General features: G+C 51.8%; 1 protein-coding gene across 1 annotated transcript in view; it reads right to left on the bottom strand.

The window, feature by feature from the left end:
* Positions 1–21,249, bottom strand: part of LOC140426952 (electrogenic sodium bicarbonate cotransporter 1-like) — a 147,976-nt gene that overhangs the window by 112,443 nt on the left and 14,284 nt on the right. The window contains exons 2-3 of the mRNA XM_072512257.1: positions 18,723–18,883; positions 6,928–7,080 (exon numbers count right to left, since the gene is read on the bottom strand). Coding sequence (XP_072368358.1) covers positions 6,928–7,080; positions 18,723–18,883 — 314 coding nt within the window. The remainder of the gene's footprint in view (positions 1–6,927; positions 7,081–18,722; positions 18,884–21,249) is intronic.

Genomic DNA, 21,249 nt, shown 5'->3' with positions numbered 1-21,249 from the left:
ACTGCTAGGGTGGCGACCACAGTGGAGAGCCTGGAGCACGACATCAGCAGCATGAGTGGAGGTGTCCAAGACGTGGCTCAGTCAGTGACAGCCATGGCAGAGCGCCTTGACAGCATGCCCCAGTTGCTGGGGATGTGTCCCAGTCCCAGGTGGACCTTGATGAAGCGCTGCGGGACATGGCCCAGTCTCAGGTGGGCATTGCAAAGGCACTCCAGAGCACGTCCCAGTTGCTGAGGGAGGTATCCCAGTCACAGCTGGGCATTGCTGGGGCATGTCCCGGTCACTGACTGAGCCACGCCTTGGACACTTCACTCATGAGCCAGCGGACTGAGGAGCAGCCAGGGCTCAATCCAGCTGGCCCTCCATCCCAAGGTGACCCCGAGCACCCTATGGGCACCAGCTGGAAGGATGCCGACCCGGAGCCACCCTCCGGAGTGGCGACAGTGGCCACCAGCTCTCCCGAGTTCCACCCCCCTGACAACGGCGCGTCTCGCGTTAGCACCTGGAACAGGGTGGCACAATAGGATAATTGGCGTCAAAGAGCCACAGATTCACCAGCTTGCTGGGGGCTAGCATGCAGCCGTCGTAGAGCTCGCAGCTCTCGCTGCCGATACGGCCCCCAGCACTTCCGGGAGGGAGGCTGCGCATGCGCATGGCGGCGGCCTCTGGCGGCTGTTCCGTACTCCATGGCGGATTCAGCCTGAGGACCTGGAACGGCGAAATAGTGCCTCGCATCGGCCGCTCGCACGTCCCAGACCGCCCGTGCTCATTGCCCCCAGCCCCGAATTAAGCCCCCGCAGTCTGCCGATCGGCCCTCTCCCGACTGTGTCGGGCCCGGACTGAGTCCTCAGCCGTCACGCGAGAATCCTGGACAATGGGACCATGAGATAACCACGGCGTCGGCAATTCGGCCGGTCGGGGACGGAGCATCGCGGGACGGGCCTCAGGCAATGGCTTGAGGCAGTGGATACTCGGCGTGGCGTACTCCACGAGTACGCCGATTTTCGGGGGGCGGAGAATTTGAAAACCTGCGCCGCTTCCGATTTTGGTGCCAAAACGGATTCTCCGCCCCGTCGCCGAACACGATTTTGCCTCGGGGAGCGGAGAATCCAGCCCCAAGTTCTTGACCTTTGCTATATTACTTGCCTTACCTCACAAGGGTCTGGCACATATAGGGTTAATGAGATTCAGTGAAGGAAGCACATGAGACGACCCAGGGGTAAATGTGGTGTTGAGCAGCGACTGGTGAAGACCTAACTATGGAGATAGGTCCTGGCCTGTAGCCTATACTGGGCATGTGTAAATATTTCTACTTGTTAATAAAGACTTGCAGTTAATGTACTGAAGACTATGGAGACTTCAAGGGGTACCGTTCTGTACTCAGCACCCTCACAACACTACAGGGGAATGCAAAGCACAGGAGAAAAATATGGTCAGAGCTGGAATATAAACAACCTTCACCTTTTCTGAGTAATTAGAGCTGCTTGGCCAACACTAGCACAAAGCCAGGGAAAAGTCCCTTTGTTACCCTTGTGTCAGGTGTTAAAAGCTGCAAAGGACCTAAAATGAGTCAATACATAAACTACTAATGTTGTAACATTCATGCCAGGCAATGACCATCGCCAACGGGAGAGAATCCAACTGTCTCACCTTGACATTCAATGGCATTACTATCACAGGATGCTCCACCATCTACATCCTTGGTGGGGTTACCATTGACCAGAAACTGAACTGGACTAGCCATATAAATACTGTGGCTACAAGAGCAGATCAGAGACTGGGAATTCCGCAGAGAACAACTCACCTCCTGACACCCCAAAGCCTGGCCACAAGTCACAAGTCAGAAGTGTGATAGAATACTCTCCACTGGTCTGGAGGAGTGTGTGGTAATAGAGGTATTACAGTACCTGACAGGCTGGAGCATCATTGGTGGAAACTGTATGCTTTCTATTGGTTAAGATGTATGGTAGCTCCGCCCTGCTAGGTGGGGTATAAGAGCCCGTGCCGCCCCAGCAGCCTTCATTCTGTACCTGAGCTGCTTGGGGAAACATCTAGCTTATTAAAGCCTTCAGTTGGACTACAACCTCGCTTTAGTGGTCATGGATTGTGCATCAATTTAATAAGCTAGTTTTTTTTTAAAGGATGGAGCTCCGAATCAAGCCGGAGTGTCTGCAACTCAGCCCCCACGCGGCAAACTCAGCGGCAATCTTCAAGCACTGGCTGGCATTCTTTAAAGGGTATCTCGGGACGGCCGAAAACACACCCACGGGAGAGCAGAAAATGCAGGTCCTGCACTCAAGGGTGAGCCCGGAGATTTACACCCTCATCGAGGAAGCGGAAGACTTCAATGCAGCAATAGAGCTGCTACAAGGACACTATATTCGCCCGGTAAACCAGGTCTACGCCCGGCACCTGCTTGCTACAAGGCGACAAACCCCTGGGGAATTGCTGGAAGAATTCTACCGTGCACTCCTGGTGTTGGGAAGAAGCTGCAGCTGCCCGCAAGTTTCGGCGAGCGAACACACTGAACTCTTGGTCCGGGGCGCTTTCGTGGCAGGTATGCTGTCCTCACAAATTCGCCAGCGATTGCTAGAAAAAGACACTCTTGGTCTCAAGGAGGCACCCTTGCAGGCTCCCTGGATGTGGCCTCCAGGAACGCCCGCGCTTACATTCCCGACTGCGAGGCAACCCCCTGGGCAGCGTGGAACCCCTCCGCAGCCGACCCCGAGACATCCCCCATCCCCCCACAAGCCTGCGCTGCAAGGCGGCCTGGTAACCCCGGGCGGCCCCGTTGCTACTTTTGCGGGCAGGTCAAGCACCCCCGCCAGCGCTGCCCAGCCCGCGCATCCACCTGCAAGGGATGCGGCAAAAAGATCCATTTCGTGGGGGTATGTCAGGCCCGTGCGGTTGCCACGGTCTCCGGCGGCGAATGCGGACTGCCACCACAAACTTCTCCACGGTCCCCGTGCGGCCAGCAGTCGCCGGCATATTCCTATTCCAGGGCCATGTGCGGACCCCGGGCGCCGCCATCTTGTCCTGCGGACACCACATTAGAGATGGGCGCCGCCATTTTGTGCACCCCCAGCCATGTGCGACCAATGGGAGCCGCCATCTTGGACGAACCCCCAGGACCCCAGCTCGGCTGACCACGCACTGCCTGAAGAGAACTCTCAACTGCTGCGATTAGCCTCGGTGACCCTGGATCAGTCCCGGCCTCAAACACTCTCAACTGCTACAACGATTGTATTCATCAACGGGCACGAGACGTCCTGTCTAATCGACTGTGGGAGCACAGAGAGCTTCATACACCCCGACACGGTAAGGCGCTGTTCTCTCCTCATCCACCCCGTTAATCAAAAAATCTCCCTGGCCTCCGGTTCACACTCAGTGGAGATAAAGGGGTTTTGTGTAGCAAACCTCACAGTCCAGGGAAGGGAGTTCAAAAATTTCCGCCTCTACGTCCTTCCCCACCTCTGCGCGGCTACACACCTGGATTTAGATTTCCAGTGTAACCTCCAAAGTCTAACCTTCAAATTCGGCGGCCCTTACTGTCTGCGGCCTTGCGACCCTTAAGGTCGACCTGCCTTCCCTGTTTGCGAACCTCATCCGAGATTGCAAACCTGACGCCACCAGGAGCAGACGGTACAGTGCCCAGGACCGGATCTTTATTAGGTCAGAGGTCCAAAGGCTACTGAGGGAAGGGGTCATTGAAGCCAGTAACAGCCCCTGAAGAGGTCAAGTAGTGGTGGTAAAGACCGGGGAGAAACATAGGATGGTCATTGACTACAGTCAGACCATCAACAGGTTTACGCAGCTGGACGCGTACCCTCTCCCCTGCATATCCGACCTGGTAAACAGGATCGCACATTATAAGGTCTTCTCCACGGTGGATCTCAAGTCCGTCTACCACCAGCTCCCCATCTGCACTAGTGACCGCAAATAGGCTTCGAGGCAGATGGGCGGCTCTACCACTTCGTAAGGGTTCCCTTCGGTGTCACCAACGGGGTCTCGGTCTTCCAGCGCGAGATGGACCGAATGGTTGACCGGTACGGTTTATGGGCAACATTCCCGTATCTCGATAATGTCACCATCTGCGGCCATGACCAGCAGGACCACGACACCAACCTCCGAAAATTCCTCCAGACTGCAAAGATCCTTAACCTTACATACAACAAGGATAAATGCGTGTTTAGCACCGACCGCCTAGCCATCCTCGGCTACGTAGTGCGAAATGGAGTTATAGGCCCTGACCCTGAACGCATGCGCCCCCTTATGGAGTTCCCCTCCCTCACTGCACCAAGGCCCTGAAGCGCTGCCTAGGGTTTTTCAGTTACTCCGCCCAGTGGGTCCCCAACTATGCGGACAAGGCACGTCCCCTGATCCAATCCACAGCTTTTCCCCTGTCGATAGAGGCCCACCAGGCATTCAGCCGCATCAAAGCAGACATTGCAAAGGCCACGATGCACGCCATCGATGAGTCCCTCCCCTTCCAGGTCGAGAGCGATGCATCTGACGTAGCTCTGGCGGCCACCCTCAACCAAGGGGGCAGACCAGTGGCCTTCTTCTCACATACCCTCCATGCTTCCGAAATCCGCCACTCCTCAGTCGAAAAGGAGGCCCTGGCCAAAATAGAAGCTGTGCGACATTGGAGGCATTACGTGGCCGGCAGGAGATTCACTCTCCTCACTGATCAACGGTTGGTTGCTTTCATGTTTGATAATGCACAGCGGGGCAAGATAAAAAACGACAAGATCTTGCGGTGGAGAATCGAACACTTCACCTACAACTACGAGATCTTGTACCGTCCCGGGAAGCTAAATGAGCCTCCTGATGCCCTGCCACCACACAAGTGGACCGCCTCCGAGCTCTCCACGAGGACCTCTGCCACCCGGGGGTCACTCGCTTTTTCCATTTTGTCAAGACCCGCAACCTGCCCTACTCCATCGAGGAGGTCAGAACAGCCACCAGGGACTGCCAAATCTGCGCGGAGTGCAAACGCACTTCTACCGGCCAGAGAAAGCGCACCTGATCAAGGCTTCCCGTCCCTTTGAACACCTCAGCATGGACTTCAAAGGCCCCCTCCCCTCCACCGACCGCAACACGTACTTCCTGAACGTGATTGACGAGTACTCCCGGTTCCCATTTGCCATTCCCTGCCCCGGCATGACCGCAACCACCGTCATCAAGGCCCTCCATAGTATCTTTGCACTGTTCCCCGCGTACATACATAGTGATAGGGGGTCCTCCTTTATGAGCGACGAACTGCATCAATTCCTGCTCAGCAAGGGCATCGCCTCGAGCAGGACGACCAGTTACAACCCCCGGGGTAACGGACAGGTAGAGAGGGAGAACGGAACGGTCTGGAAGACCGTCCTACTGGCCCTACGGTCCAGGAACTTCCCAGTCTCCCGCTGGCAGGAAGTCCTCCCGGATGCCCTCCACTCCATCCGGTCACTGCTTTGTACGACCACCAATCAGACACCTCACGAACATCTCCTTGTCTTCCCTAGGAAGTCCTCCTCTGGGACCTCGCTCCCGACCTGGCTGGCAGCTCCCGACCCATCCTGCTCCGAAACACGTGCGGGCACACAAGTCGGACCCGTTGGTCGAGAGGGTACATCTGCTCCATGCTAATCCCCAGTACGCCTACGTGGCGTACCCCGACGGCCGACAAGATACGGTCTCCCTACGCTCCCTGGCGCCCGCCAGAGCCCCACGGACACCCCAGCCACCAGTCCCACCCTCCCCTCCACCGGGGCACCTTACAGGAGGATCGGTCCTTCCGCCGGCCCCGTCTAGGCCCCCCCACCCACCGACGCTCCCCGCAGGCGCTCCCTTCCCAGGTCATCTGTTTTCCCCACCAGCGCCGTCTAGAGGTGTCGTAGCTGCCATGTAGATCGAAGCCACGCTCCCGGAGTCACAGACGCCCGAGCCTCCACCAGAGTCACCACCGAAGCTCCGACGACCACAGAGGACGACCAGGGGCCCCGATCGACTGATTGCTTCATTTTAAATTGTAAACTGTAAACTGTAAATTTAAATCATCAGTTGTAAATAGTTATCAGAATTGTAAATAGTTACAAAACGCTGTACGGAGGTATTGCAGTACCTCCATTACTAATTCTACCACGTTGCCATGTTTGTAGTATCAGGCCACCACCCCCGCCGGACTCTTTTTTAACAGGGGGTGAATGTGGTAGTAGAGGTATTACGGTACCTGATAGGCTGGAGCACCATTGGTGGAAACTATATGCTTTCTATTGGTTAAGATGTATGGTAGCTCCGCCCTGCTAGGCGGGGTATAAGAGCCCGTGCCGCCCCAGCAGCCTTCATTCTGTACCTGAGCTGCTGGGGGAAACATCTAGCTTATTAAAGCCTTCAGTTAGACTACAACCTCGCTTTAGTGGTCATTGATCGTCCATCAGGGTGCAGCTCCAACAAAACTCAAGAAGCTCAACAGCAGCCTGTTTGATTGGCACCACCTTGAATTTTCAGTTCACCACCAACATACACTGGCAGCAGTCTATACTATCTGAACGATGCACTCCAGAAACTCACCAGGACTCCTTGGACAGCACCTACCAAGCTCACTACCTCTACCACCCAGAAGGACAAGGGCCAAAGATGCATAGGAAAATCACCACCTGCAAGTTCTCCCTTCCAAGCCACACACCACCCTGACTTGGAACTATATCACCGTTCCTTCACTGTTGCTGGGTCAAAATGCTGGAACTTCCGTTCCTAACAACGCTTGTGGGTGTACGTGCACCACAGGGACTGCAGCAGTTGAAGAAGACAGTTCACCACCACCTTCTCAAGGGCATTTGGGAATGGGCAATAAATGCTGACCTAGCCAGCGACATCCACATTCCATGAACAAATGACAAAAAGTATATTAGCACAGAATGGCTTAAATAAATGACTTACTTGCACAGGAAACACTCCTCCATAGATCGACCATGGTCTGCATTCTGGATTTTTTAATGTGGTGTCTATGATTCCTAAGAAGGACGTACATGACCTTTTCCTTGAGCACAGTTTTAAGGTTGCCATTTGTAATTTCATTGTTAACTACTGTCTCTGAAATCAAAAAAAATTGTAATGGTTAAACCTGGTACAGAATTTGATGCTGAATGAATGTGCCTAACAATTATCAAAAATTATTTATTTTCTACTCCTAACTTCACTCCTGAAGCCTGACATTTCTTACAATATGGTTTCACATGGATTATCAGTTTGGTAGCTTTTCCAAATGCTATTTTGCACAGGTAAGCCAAGAAAGTGAAGTCCATAGATCACTCAGTGTTCATTGGCATCAGAGCAGAATCTGTTCCTCTCTTATTCCATGTTCTCACACACAGCAGGTGGAATTCAATCACATATCCTGAGAGGTAGGTTTGGAGGCTGGGTTGAAGGGTAGGGGGACATTTAATCAGGCAGGAGATTGGCAAATGGAGTCCCTGTCACCTATGCCTTGCTTTAATCTAGGACAGGAAGGTTCCTAGACAGCCTCACCATCCCACCAACAATTGAGATGCTTAAGATGGCAAATAGTGCTTACTTAAGGGCCTCATCCCATGACCCCTGATATTCAACAGGTGGCAGATGGAGGACTTGCCATGCGGGAAGCCTTACAAGCTCCCAGGGTGGGTCACTCATTGGGCATTAAGTTCCTGATCGAGGGACCTAGCTCAGGAAGGAGAGGTCCGCTGAGAACCACTCTTCTGCCCTTGCAGCTGAACCCCCCTTCCCCATTAGCACACAGCCGGCCCTCACTTGCCTGGGGTCCCTCAGCCATCCTGGGCCTCCAGCAGATGGGAGCTACCCCTCCTGTTGGCATTGCCCTCAATGCACAACTGCCAGCTTCTGGCCAGCAGCTCTCATGGGACAGAGTTTCTGCCTTGTGGTCTTTGGTTTCAGCAAAGGCCGACCACTGTCCACTTAAGTGCTTAATTGAATCTTAATAAGGCCGGTCTTCTTAAAAGGAGGGGACACAAGACTCTTGCTGGTTCTCCAGCCTGTGGCGAGAACACCAATACATGCATTAAATGCATTAAATGCTGTCCCCATGATGATGGCAAATTTCCTTCACTAGAGGGACTTGCGATTGACTAGATGACTGTAAGCATCCAGTATAGTTTTACTGATCTTTTTATTTATTCATTAATGGGATGTGGGTATCACTGGCTAGGCCATCATTTATTGCCCACTGGCTAGGCCAGCATTTAATTACCCTTGAGAAAGTGGCAGTGAGCTTTCTTGAATTGCTGCACCCAAAATGCTGTGGGGGAGACAGCGACCATGAAGGAATAATTATATATTTTCAAGTCAGTACAGTGAGTGACTCAAAGGGGAACTTCCAGTAGGTAGTCTGTTGCCCATGTCCTTCGAGATGCTCGTGTTCATGGGTTTGGAAAGGGCTATCTCATAAGCCTTGGTGAGTTTTTGTAGTGCATCCTGTAGATGTTACACACTGCTGCCACTGTGCATTGGTAGCGGAGGGAGTGAATGTTTGCAGATGGGGTGCCAATCAAGCGGGCTGCTTTGACCTGGATGGTGTCAAGCTTCTTGAGCATTGTTGGAACTGCACTCATCCAGGCAAGTGGAGACTCTTTCAACACATTCCTGACTTGGGCAGCACGGTAGCACAGTTGCTTCATAGCTCGAGGGTCCAAGGTTCGATTCCCGGCTTGGGTCACTGTCTGTGCAGAGACTGCACGTTCTCCCCGTGTCTGCGTGGGTTTCCTCCGGGTGCTCCGCCTTTCTCCCACAGTCCAAAGATGTGCGGGTTAGGTGGATTGACCATGATAAATTGCCCTTAGCGTCCAAAAAGGTGAAGTGGGGTTACTGGGTTACGGGGATAGGGTGGAAGTGTGGGCTTAAGTAGGGTTCTCTTTCCAAGGGCCAGTGCAGACTTGATGGGCCGAATGGCCTCTTTCTGCACTGTACATTCTATGATTCTATGACTTGTGGTCTTGTTGATGATTAACAGGCTTTGGGAAGTCAGGAGGTGAGTTACTCACCTGCACTTATAGCCACAGTATTTATATGGCTAGTCCAGTTCAGTTTCTGGTCAATGGTAAACCCCAGGATGTTGATAGTGGGGGATCCGGCAATGATAATGTCATTGAATGTCATGGGGCGATGGTTAGATTGTCTCTTGTTGGAGATCGTCAATGCCTCACTCGTGTATGGCGTGAATGTTATTTGCCACTTGTCAGCCCAAGCCTGGATATTGACCAGGTCTTGCTGCATTTGGACATGGACTGCTTCAGTATCTGAGGAGTCGCGAATCATGCTGAACATTGTGCAGTCATCAGCAAACATCCCCACTGCTGACCTTATGATGGAAGGTCATTGATTAAACAGCTGAAGATGATTGGGCCTAAGATACGACCCTGAGGAACTCCTGCAGTGGGGTGATGTAGTGGTATTGTCACTGGACTACTGAGCCAGAGATCCAAGTAATGCTTTGGGGACACTGGTTGCTCGGTGCCGGGTTCGAATCACACCACGACAGATGGTGAAATTTGAATTCAATATTTTATAAATATGGAATTAAGGGTCTAATGATAATCATGGAATCATCGCCAATTGTCATAAAAACCCATTGGGTTCACTAATGGCCTTCAGGGAAGGAAGTCTGCCATCCTTACCTTGTGTGGCCTACATGTGGCTCCAGGCCAACAGCAACGTGGTTGACTGTTAAATGTCCTCTGAAATGGCCGAGATGGGCAATTAATGCTGGCCTTGCCATTGACTCCCACATCTCATGAAATAAATTTTTTTAAATGCCCTGGAACTGAGATGATTGATTTCCGACAACTACAACTAACTTTGGTTCTAGTTATAACTCCAACCAGCAGAGAATTTTCTCCCTGGTTCATATCGACTCCAGTTTTGTTAGGGCTCCTTGATGTCACCCTGGGTCAAATGCTGTCTTGACATCAGGGGCAGTCACTCTCATCTTTTGTCCATGTTTGAACCAAGGCTGTAATGAGGTCAGGAACTGAGTGTACCTGGCGGAACCCAAACTGAATGTAAGTAAGCAAAGCAGCCACTTGATAACACTGTTTATCTTGTGCACCTTTAGGAAAATATATAATTCATAGCATTATAGGGCGGGATTTTCTGATCCTGAGGCTAGGTGTTGACGCCGTCATAAATGCCGTCGCGTCAATAGGCCCCCAGGATCAGCGATCCTGCACCTCACAGGGCACCAGCACGGCACTGGAGCGACTCGCGCAGATCCAGCTGCTGATACCGGCGTCAAACGGGCGCTGCGGGTCTGTGCATGCGTGCTGCGGCCGGCATGAATTCACGCATGGGCGTTATGACCGCCACGATCTCGCGCATGCGCGCTAGTAACCGTCTCCGTGCCGACCCAGACGCAACATGGCGGAGAGCTACAGTGGCCTGGCGCGGAGTAAAATAGGCCCCCACCAGGAGAACCCAGCCTGCCGATCGGTAGCTCCCGATTACGAGCCAGGCCACGGTGGAGGCTCCCCCCCAACCAGGCCGCCCCCCACGCAGGATGAACAGCGAGGTCCCGCCGGGTAGGACCACATGTGAATGGCGCCGGCGGGACTCGGCCTATCTCGTGTGAATCACCCCCCACCCCCCTCCCGGCGATTCTCCGACCCGACCCGGGGTCGGAGAATCCCGCCCATAATGTGTTCCGGTATGAGTCATCAGGATCAGGGGCGAAATTCTCCGGTATCGGCGCGATGTCCGCTGGCTGGCGCCCAAAACGACGCAAATCAGTCGGGCATCGCGCCGCCCCAAAGGTGCGGAATGCTCCGCATCTTGGGGGGCCGAGCCACAACCTTAAGGGGCTAGGTCAGCGCCGGACGAATTTCCACCCCGCCAGCTGGCGGAAAAGGCCTTTGGTGCCCCGCCAGCTGGCGCGGAAATGACATCTCCGGGCGGCGCATTCGCGTGAGCGTTAGCGGCCGCTGACGGCATTCCCGCGCATGCGCAGTGGAGGGAGTCTCTTCCGCCTCCGCCATGGTGGAGACCGTGCTGAAGCCGGAAGGAAAAGAGTGCCCCCACGGCACGGGCCCGCCCGCGGATCGGCGGGCCCCGATCGCGGGCCAGGCTACCGTGGGGGCATCCCCCGGGGCCAGATCGCCCCGCGCCCCCCACAGGACCCCGGAGCCCGCCCGCGCCGCCTTGTCCTGCTGGTAAGGTAGGTGGTTTAATCTACGCCGGCAGGACAGGCATTTTAGCAGCGGGACTTCGGCCCATTCGGGCCAGAGAATCGCGGGTGGGGGGGGGGGGGGGGGGGTGGGGGGGGGGGGCGCTAACCGGCGCGGCGCGATTCCCGCCCCCGCCGAATCTCCGGTGCCGGAGAATTCGGCAACCGGCGGGTGCGGGATTCACGCCAGCCCCCGGCGATTCTCCGACCCGGCGTGGGGTCGGAGAATCTCGCCCCAGATTAGATGCAGCCAAGTGTAACAAGGAAAATAAGGGTGGAATTGATGGCGGCACTGGCTATAGTCTTCTAAATCTCCTGAGAAACAGGACTGGTGCCTGACGACTGAAGAATTGCAAATCTGATGTCCTTGATCAAAAAAGGGTGTAAGTATAAACCCAGCAATGACAGGCACAGTGGTGGGGGACTTATTTTGGTCCAACAATCGCTTGGCCAAGTATTTATTATTTAAGGAAAATCAACACAGATTTGTTGAGGACAAACCCTGTGTAACTAACTTGCTTCAGTTTTTTGATGAGATAGCAGAGGGCTGATGAGGGTAATGCAGTTGATATGGTGTACATGGGATTCCAAAGATATTTGATGAAGGATTAGGGGCTGGTTTAGCACAGTGGGCTGAACAGCTGGCTGGTAAAGCAGAACAAGGCCAGAAGCGCGGGTTCAATTCCCGTACCAGCCTCCCCGAACAGGCGCCGGAATGTGACGACTAGGGGCTTTTCACAGTAACTTCATTTGAAGCCTACTTGTGACAATAAGCGATTTCCATTTCCAAGTGCCCTGTAACAAAATTATCAAAAAAATCGCAGTCCAGCAATAAAAAGGACAGTAGCAGCATGGATATGAAATTGGCTGTATGACAGATAATAAAATAGTGGTGTACGGTTGTTTTCGCACTGGGTAAAGGTATATTAGTGGGAAAGCACAGGTGTCACTGTTAGGACCCCTACTTTTCTTGATATACATTAATGACCAAGCCTTGGATACAAAGGGCATAATTTCAAAATTTGGGGATGCCATAAAATGTAGTGTTGTGAACTCTAAGGAGGACAAAGATAGACTTCAAGGCCTGAATTTTATGCTCGTTCAGCGGGTGTAATTGGCAGGCCCAGAAGTGGCTAGTTTCTGCTTCCACCTGCGAGCGATGCTAATTTCATGCTGGCTGACCAGCGTGAAACACAGCCAGACGTTGGTGCAGTGCTGCCAGCAGGGGCAGGAGCTTGGCGGGTGCTGAGTCCAATGGTGATCCTGAGGGGGGTATAAAATGAGCCCAGCCAGATATCTGAAGGCTGCAAGGAGTTGGGAGGAGCCTCATGGAACTGTCGACGAGAGAGTGGAGGAATTTGCGCAAGTGATGGCCCAACACCTGGTGGGCATGGTAGGTGAACTGCCAGTGCTGGTGGGCACTCAGCCCCACAATTCCCAGGTGACAGTCTGCGCATTGTAGTGGAGGCACTGAATGCCCGGCATGAAATACTTATGCCGCGGGATGGCAAGAGGGGGCCACCCCACTAGACGAAGAAGACCTGGATGGAAGTGGCTGCACAGGTGAGTCAATGATCATCTGCATTCCACAAGGATAAGTACCAACTTGGCATGGAGCTGAGTATAGATGTCTAGGAGGAGAGCGGCATTCAGGGGTGAAAGATGCATAGTGGCAAAGGGCACATATCCCTGTGAATGCCAAGGGTGGGAGATTCGATCGCTCACTGTGTAGGGAAGGGTGTAATGATGCACTTTCACAGACTTCATTACAAACACAAAAGCAATCGGCTTCTGGCTCTCTCATTACCCTCCTTCTGGGGTCTTTCAGCACCCATTTTCAGGGGTCTTCATTGCCTCCTCTGAGGTATTCCGTTGCCACTTTGAGGTCTCTCTAATTTCCTGTCCATAGTCGTCTGTTCCTTCTTCTGGTTGCTGCTTTTTTAAATGCATTGCCACTTTAAATGTATTGCCTCTTTAAGGGTATTGCTGATTTAAGACTGTAGTATTCCTTTTTTCCCCACACAGGCTGGGGCTGCTCGGATGCAGTTGGCTTCGCTTTGCAGGTGTAATCTGCAACAAATGTATCAATTTAAGTACAGTGTCTCAAACTTTCTTTTGTGTTTACTCTTACAGCTGCAGCATTGCTTCTGAGCACCAGCTGTTTATAAAGCTTTTGAACTTATCTTGAGTGCAGCAATTCTTTGTCTTTTATAAAAATGTCTTCTTTTAAAATTTGATTTGAAGCCACATCACTTCTAGCTGCCAGCTCCACATGGCCATCTTCTCTATTTTTACTCTGTACGTTTCTTTTTTAATTCTTTGAGTCTGCTGGCCAATTTTACAGGTTTGCTTTTCTGTCTGTCTTCCAGTTTCTTCAATGCTCTTGAGCCTCTTATAACTGTCCATCTTGTCTGATTCTACATTACTCAGGGTCTAACAATATCTCAAATGGGTCTATTCGCCTAAAGAGAGCCATCTAGTCTGCACTTTATTTTCAGACTTTGATTAAAAGAAGATACTCACAGGTGTCGGACCTGAGGCAGTGCCATAATAATTTTATCCTCTTCGCCAGATGTAATGATGCACTTTCACAGACTTCATCAGAAACACAAAAGGATTTATTAATAGGAACTGCACAACAGCCACATGGCTGCAGCTAGCTCCCTACATGTCTCCTGCCGAAGAGGACTCCATCCCTGGGGTGGGTCCCTTCTCTGAATCCCCATTGGTCCCATAAGCCAGGTCGCCTTTACCCTGCTGTGCTTGCCCTTAAAGGGACAGTCACCACAAAGGGTGAGGAGTCCTAATCTGACGGTCACCTGAAGCTGGCTCTCCTGGGGGAAGGCCTGTGAAGTTGGAAGGGCATAGTAATTGCAGCTGGAATAATGAATTCACTTTTTCGCATTCAGAAGAGAAGTTATAACTCACTGGAACACACACCAAATGGGTGATGGCGTGCCCAACATCGTGATCCTGTCCACGTTTTGAGATGGATACCCTGGTCTTGGGAGGCGAGCACGATCCTTCGGTGTCTAAGAGGCAAGGGTATCTGAGGATGGTAAGAGTTCAGTGGGCAAATGAGCAACTGCAGAAATGTGCAGAAAGGACTGGGTTGTTGCAACCCCAGTGAGAAGGGAAAATCCAGAGTTCCCATAGATTGGGCAGTCCCAGTGCCCCAGTAAGGCAAGCTATCTATAGTCTTGCTTGCACGGACACTTAGTGAGGAAGTTCTTAATGACATAATCAGTTTCTCCCTCAGATACCCTATCTTCAGTGACTCGGAGAGCACCCCATTGACACCGCAGGAGGGGCCGCCAGGTAAAGCACTCGCGTCATACCCGCTCTCTGCACCAAAGTCCAGCACAGGTACAGGAGCTTTGGTGGGCAATAGCATGTCAGCTCAGTTTGAGGTGTACAGTGGTGAGGGCACATCACACTCACTGGAGGAGCTGGCAGAGGCAGAGAGTGCCCAGGCACTGGCAGTCTGAGGACTATTAGAGACCAGGACCATGTTGAATCCTAGGCAGATGACAAAATACTAGATGTCCATTAGGTGGCAGATGCTGGCTATCCAGTGGGATGCACAGGACAACCTAGCAGAGATACCTGAGTGTCTACGTGCCATGGTATCTGTCATGGAGTAGTTCATACGGAGTTTAAGCACTGACCCTGAACACCGAGTGCACAACCTCCTCCATTGTGAAAGTGGGGACTGTCATGGAGAGGCTGCTACAGGGGCAGAATCAGAGGTTTCTGCACTCCGGAGGGTGCTCTGCAAAAGGGTGGCTGCTCATCTGCCCCTCTGCCAGTGACAATAGCATCTTCTGAGGCTGTAAGAACTGAGGAGTGGCCAGCCATGTTGCTGATTGCACACTCCCAGACAGAGCCTGCTCAGGCCATGTCAGCCAGAGGATGACCACTAAGGTCATCAGGTCCAACATGACAGCAGAGTCAGCGATCTGCCTCCAGTACTCTGCCAATGAGGGGGGTGAGGGGCATCAAGATGTAGCACTCACAAGTATAAGCGTAAGGCTCCATGAGCACAGGGTGGATTTTCATGGGTGACATTTGTTAATTTCATCAAATTAATGTTTGGTTTCTGTGTAACTATGACAACCATTTTATGTTCAGTTCCTTGTTTACAGGTCTGCTAAAGAGATAAATCAGTATTGTGTTGCAGTGACTGGAGTGTCCTTCACTTTTTCCACAGATGCAGACCTCATCGTTGCCTTATTGGGCGGCAGGGACAACATACTTTATTACAGAGGTTGTGAGGTGACATTGGGGTCACGACATTGTACTGTCAGAAATAAGTGTGAAGGAGACAGAGCCCTTGCACTGAGATGGAGGGAAAGCCTTAACACCCTAGATGAAGGAGCGTTGAATCAGTGCTTTCCTGAGTGGTTATCAAGACTGCCTCCTCATTCTCACCCTCTGCCTGCACAGGCTCCTCATCAGATCCATCTGTGGAGTCTTCCTCTGGGGTTTGTGGAGCTGCCTCGGTGTCCTCATCCTCAAGTGGGCCTCCCCCTTGCCAGGGCCAGATTGTGCAGAGTGTAACAGGCAACAGTGACAACGCACTCTGGAGGATATTACAGGGCACACCCGAGAGTGGTCCAGGCAGCGGAACCTCATCTTCATTAACTCTATTGTCCTCGCAAACACTCCCCTTGTGGAGGCATGACACCATTTGTACCTCTCTTCTGTCTCTGTCCGAGTGTGCTGGAGTGGCATCATGAGCCACCTTTTGAATAGATACCTTTTGTCACCCAGCAACCAACCATTCAGCGGAGCTGAAGCTATGACAACCTTGGAACCTGAGAGAGTCGCAGTACGTATGCATCATTGGAGCTGACTGGGTATCAAACACGAACTTGAAGAATCTGAGTCCTGTGGTCACATATTATCTACATATTCATGGAGTGGTAACCCATCCTATTCACAAAAGTACCTGGATGACCTGTTGATATCTTGATGGCCATATGGGTGCAGATTATAACACCCTGGATGTGGGGGGACCCAGCAATAGCTGTCTGTGGACACCTGGCTTCCTCTACCCTCTGCCTGTCTCTTCCTCCTCAGAGGAGGTCTCCCCAGTGGAATACTAAATCTCCATCTACTGAAATTCAGATGACAGTGCCCTGTGCATCGAAGGCAGAAATGCTCCAAAAGAATTAGCAGAACAAAAGAGTTCTCAGAACAAGATTAACAAAGCAAATACCTCACAAGAAATCAGAAGAAAAGTTCTGAAATTTCAACTGTGGTGCTATCGCAAACTCTCACCAGAACTTCTCACAACACACACAGACAGTGCTCCCACCCCCTTTTATCCCACCCTTGAATGAGAAAAGTGAAAAAACAAGATGGCCACCTGCTCATGTTGCCTGTGCACCGAGCTAAAAATCAATGTTAAATTCCAATCGGTTGGACTTTTAATCCCCTTAACTGGCTGCTTAATGGTTAGCGGGCGGTAGCCAAAACCTTGTGCCCACCAACCAAAATACCGCGTTATTGCGCCCCAATGTTTTCTTGCGCAATTTCACACGCTTCCTGGTCGGGCGCACACTTGCCTGAGCAATGTATAATTCTGGCCCAAAAGAAAATTAGACAGGTTGGTGGAATGGGCAGGCAAGTGGCAGATAAAATTTAATGCAAAGATGTGTGGATTTAATGCAGGATTTCAGATCCTATGCCTGAAAAAAGATTTTCCTCGTGTCGTGTTGTTTCTTTTTCAAATCACCTTCAATTATTTTCCCTTGGTTTATGACCTTTCTGTCAACATCAGGGGCGAGATTCTCCAACTCCCCGCCGGGTCGGAGAATCGCCAGGGGCTGGCGTGAATCCCGCCCCCGCCGGTTGCCGAATTCTCCGGCACCGGAGATTCGGCGGGGGCGGGAATCGCGCCGCGCCGGTTGGCGGCCCCCCCCCCCCGCGATTCTCCGGCCCGAATGGGCCGAAGTCCCGCTGCTAGGATGCCTGTCCCGCCGGCGTGGATTAAACCACCTCTCTTACCGGCGGGACAAGGCGGCGCGGGCGGGCTCCGGGGTCTTGAGGGGGGGGGGGGCACGGTGCGATCTGGCCCCGGGGGTGCCCCCACGGTGGCCGGGCCCGCGATTGGGGCCCACCGATCCGCGGGCAGGCCTGTGCCGTGGGGGCACTCTTTTCCTTCTGCCTTCGCCACGGTCTCCACCATGGCGGAGGTGGAAGAGACTCCCTCCACTGAGCATGCGCGGGGATGCCGTGAGCGGCCGCTACCACTCCCGCGCATGTGCCGCCCGGAGATGTCATTTCCGCGCCAGCTGGCGGGGCACCAAAGGCCTTTTCCGCCAGCTGGCAGGGCGGAAATTAGTCCGGCGCGGGCCTAGCCCCTCAAGGTTGGGGCTCGGCCCCCCAAGATGCGGAGGATTCCGCACCTTTAGGGGGGCATGATGCCCGACTGATTTGCGCCGTTTCTGGCGCCGGTCGGCGGACATCGCGCCGATACCGGAGAATTCCGCCCAAGGTTTCTCCTGACCTATTCTGTCCAGGCCTCTTATGATTTCAAATCTCCTCTTAATTTTCCCTTCTTCAAGGAGAACCGCAAAGCCTTTCCAATCATCCCACATAACCCAAGTTTCTTATCCCTGGAACCATTTTCATGAATCCATTCTGCACACTCTCCTGTGCATTCACATCCTTAGACAAGTGTGGTGCCCAGAACTGGACGTAATATTCCAGCTGAGGCCTAACCAGGGTTTTATTCGGTACACCATGACTCCCTTGCTTTTGTACTCTCTGCTCTATTTATAAAGCCAAGGATCCAATATGATTTATTAACCGCCTTCTTAACGTGTCTGGCCACTTTCTATGATTATTACCCCGAGATCCAGCAGTGCAGGGCCGCGTATGGCAGCTGGAGCAGGGTGGAGCACTCCAGCACCGTGCTGGCCCCCTGTAGGTCACGGAATCGCCGGGCCGAGAGGCCCGTCGACAACAGCATGAAACACTCCGGTGTTTACGCCGGCGTCAACACATAGCCGCGTTTTTGGAGAATCCCAGCCACTATTTGTTGTTGGGTGGTCTATGGCAATTCTGCTGTGACAAGTGGAAGAAGAGAATCATCAGCACCAGGGAGAAGGAACAATCAGAGCTGCTACTACAATGATAACAAATAAAAGGTATTCCATTAGGATTCCTCCTCCTGTCAGCAGAGTTTACATACCGAAGACAACATAACCTGCACTACCTGAGGAAGAGTGCAGAAGGATGTTGTGTTTCTCCAGGGAGGTTGTGTTGCTTTTTGCAACAAGATCCACAGCTAAATGCTGCATGGCTGACAAATGTTCTTCTCAGGCAGAAAGTACCAATTCTGTGTTGAAGTTCTGAAAGTGCACTTTTATCTCAAAATACCACAGAGCAGACTTATCAATATAAACTATTTCTTCAGTTCTTTAAAAATTCACTTTATAATTATATAAAATATGCTATCTTGACCGGTAAATATAATTTAGTGCTCAGTTGCTTAATACAAAACATTTATTATCACCTAATATCTCTTTAAAATTGCTTGCTTCTAAATCAAACAGAAGTGTTCCCCTTTCAATGCAGGTACGTAATTCGAACAAACTGTGTAAGGGCAATGTGGTAACATGGGGTTTGCTCCATCTTTCACCCCCTTCTTCTACTTTTTCCTCAAACTTTATCCATCTGTGAACGAATAACAGAATGGGCATTAGAAATTGCATGGTTGTTATTCACTTGAAGGACTATATACTTGTAGAATACGTTTATGCATTGGGCACATGAACTACACATAACAGCCACTTATATAATGCCATGATTATAGAAAAGCATTCCAGGGCACTTCAAAACGCACAAAGAAAATTGGGGTAAATGAAAGAGTGACCAGAAGGAGCTGAGGTTTAAGGACAGTTTTGATGCTGCATTATCTGACCAGTCAAGAAGGGTACAAGCTTATACCTGATTAAACTTTGCAAGCCCTGAGACCCTCAAGAAATTCAAGTCATTTATTTTCCAGACGGAGGAAGAACAAGAGGACCCTGAAATAATTCTAAAAATGTTCGGAAATATTTGTCTTCCGGTAACAAAAATATAATTCCCAACTGGCAGGGATTTAATTTGTTATTCAACAAACCAAAGAGCGGATGAATCAGTACTATGTTATACAACTTTGAAAATCTTGTGCATTTGGCACCCTTACTGATCAGCCAGCCTGGGTTTGAATAGTCTGCGGGATCCACAGCAATCTTATCCACAAGCAGCTGCTGTGAGAGAAAGATTTAACATTACAGCCATTAGCATCTGCATGTTAAATGAACAATCAGAAAAAACAAGAGATTTTAGGGAGAAAACAGAAGTATCCACAGTACAAGGCCACCCTGCTCAAACCGCAATGGCCATCACCCTCAGAACAGATGTTTTGCATATGGTAAAACAATGCAACAAATGTGGAAATGGAATCGCCAAATGCTGCAGGTTGAAAGCACAGCGTCCTTCCTGTGCCATCAACAACATGGCAGTGAATCAGTCCTCCGGGGGTAGGAGCGTCAGCATGGTGAACGAACTGGAGCCCAACCAAAGTAGCGAAACCACAGATCCTCCAACAACACACTATTGTGAGAATGTTGAAACTGTCACAGAAAAGGGTGAGATCTTCACCACCCGCAGCATGATTTACAGTAATACAAGACTGAAGGTAAAGATTGACACTGGAGCAAAGTGTAACGTTTTGTCCAGCCGATTGTTACGGGAACTTGATCTATGTGCAGCATCAGACCCCAGCACTCAGGTGGACCTTCTGATTTATGGTGGAAAACCAACCGCACTGAAGGTGTAGTCACTCACCACTGCACACAGGGCAGTTTCAAGTTTCATATAATTGACCAGAAGGCAAGGTCTTCGGTACAGTATTACAATGGGGCTCATTCTACTTGATCCAGATGTGCATGCTTTACACCACCAGGTCCCAGAACTGAGAGCATACAAAGATCTCTTCAAGTGTGATGCCATTGGTAACCTACCAGTAATATACCACATGAGACGTGATGACTCGGTATCACCAACAGTTTGGGCTTTGCGGAGAATGCCAATCACCATGAAGCAGAAAGTAGTCAATGAGCTGCATCAGATGACAACACTGTGTCATAGCTCCCATAAACGAGGCCACAGAACGGGTTTCAGCAATGTTGTCCACAGTAAAGAAAGATGACACGGTCAGGGTATGCATTGACCCAGTGTAGTTGAACAAGGCACTGCTCAGAGCATGTGACCCTAGGAAGACAGTGGAACAGGTGACAGCAGGCATGCCAAATGCTGAGGTGTTCAGCATTCTTGATTCGAAATGTGGGTTCTGGCAGATCCCGCTAGATGAAGAATCTACAAAACTTACAAAATTCAGGGGCTGGATTCTCCGTTTTGGAGACTAAGTCCCCACGCCGGCGTGGAAACGGTGGTCTTTTATGCCAGGAAAACTGGCGTCAAAAGGCCACCGATTCCCCGTTTTGCTGGGGGCTAGCAGGGAGCCGGCGTAGAGCTCGCAGCTCCAGCTGCCGATACGGCCCACACACTTCCGGTTCAGAGGCCGCGCGTGCACATGGCGGCAGCCTGCAGCGGCCGCGCCGTGCTCCATGGCGGACTCAGCCCGCAGTCCTGGACCGCCAAAGTAGTGCCACCCCATCAGCCACATGCGCACCCCGGACCACCCGCCCACAGAGCCCCCAGCCCCGAATGAAGCACACCCTGTCCGCGGATCGGCTCACCCCCCACTGATACGGACCCAGGAAGTGTAGAAGATTGTAGTTTAGTCGGGCAGCATGGTCGGCACGGGCTTGGAGGGCCGAAGGGCCTGTTCCTGTGCTGTACATTTCTTTGTTCTTTGTTCTTTGTTCACTGTGGCAGCCCTGGCCTGAGTCCGCAGCCGCCATGCGAGGTTCCTGAACGGCTAGGCCCATGAGAGTTCCTCGCTGTCAGGAATTTGGCTGGTTCGGCGACAGAGCATCGTGCTGAGGGCCCCAGGCAATGGCCTGAGGCGATGGATAGCGCTTTTCAGGGGG

The sequence above is a fragment of the Scyliorhinus torazame genome, chromosome 7 (assembly GCF_047496885.1).
Source record: "Scyliorhinus torazame isolate Kashiwa2021f chromosome 7, sScyTor2.1, whole genome shotgun sequence".
NCBI classification, from domain to species: domain Eukaryota; kingdom Metazoa; phylum Chordata; class Chondrichthyes; order Carcharhiniformes; family Scyliorhinidae; genus Scyliorhinus; species Scyliorhinus torazame.
This window is presented reverse-complemented; position numbering and strand designations above follow the sequence as displayed.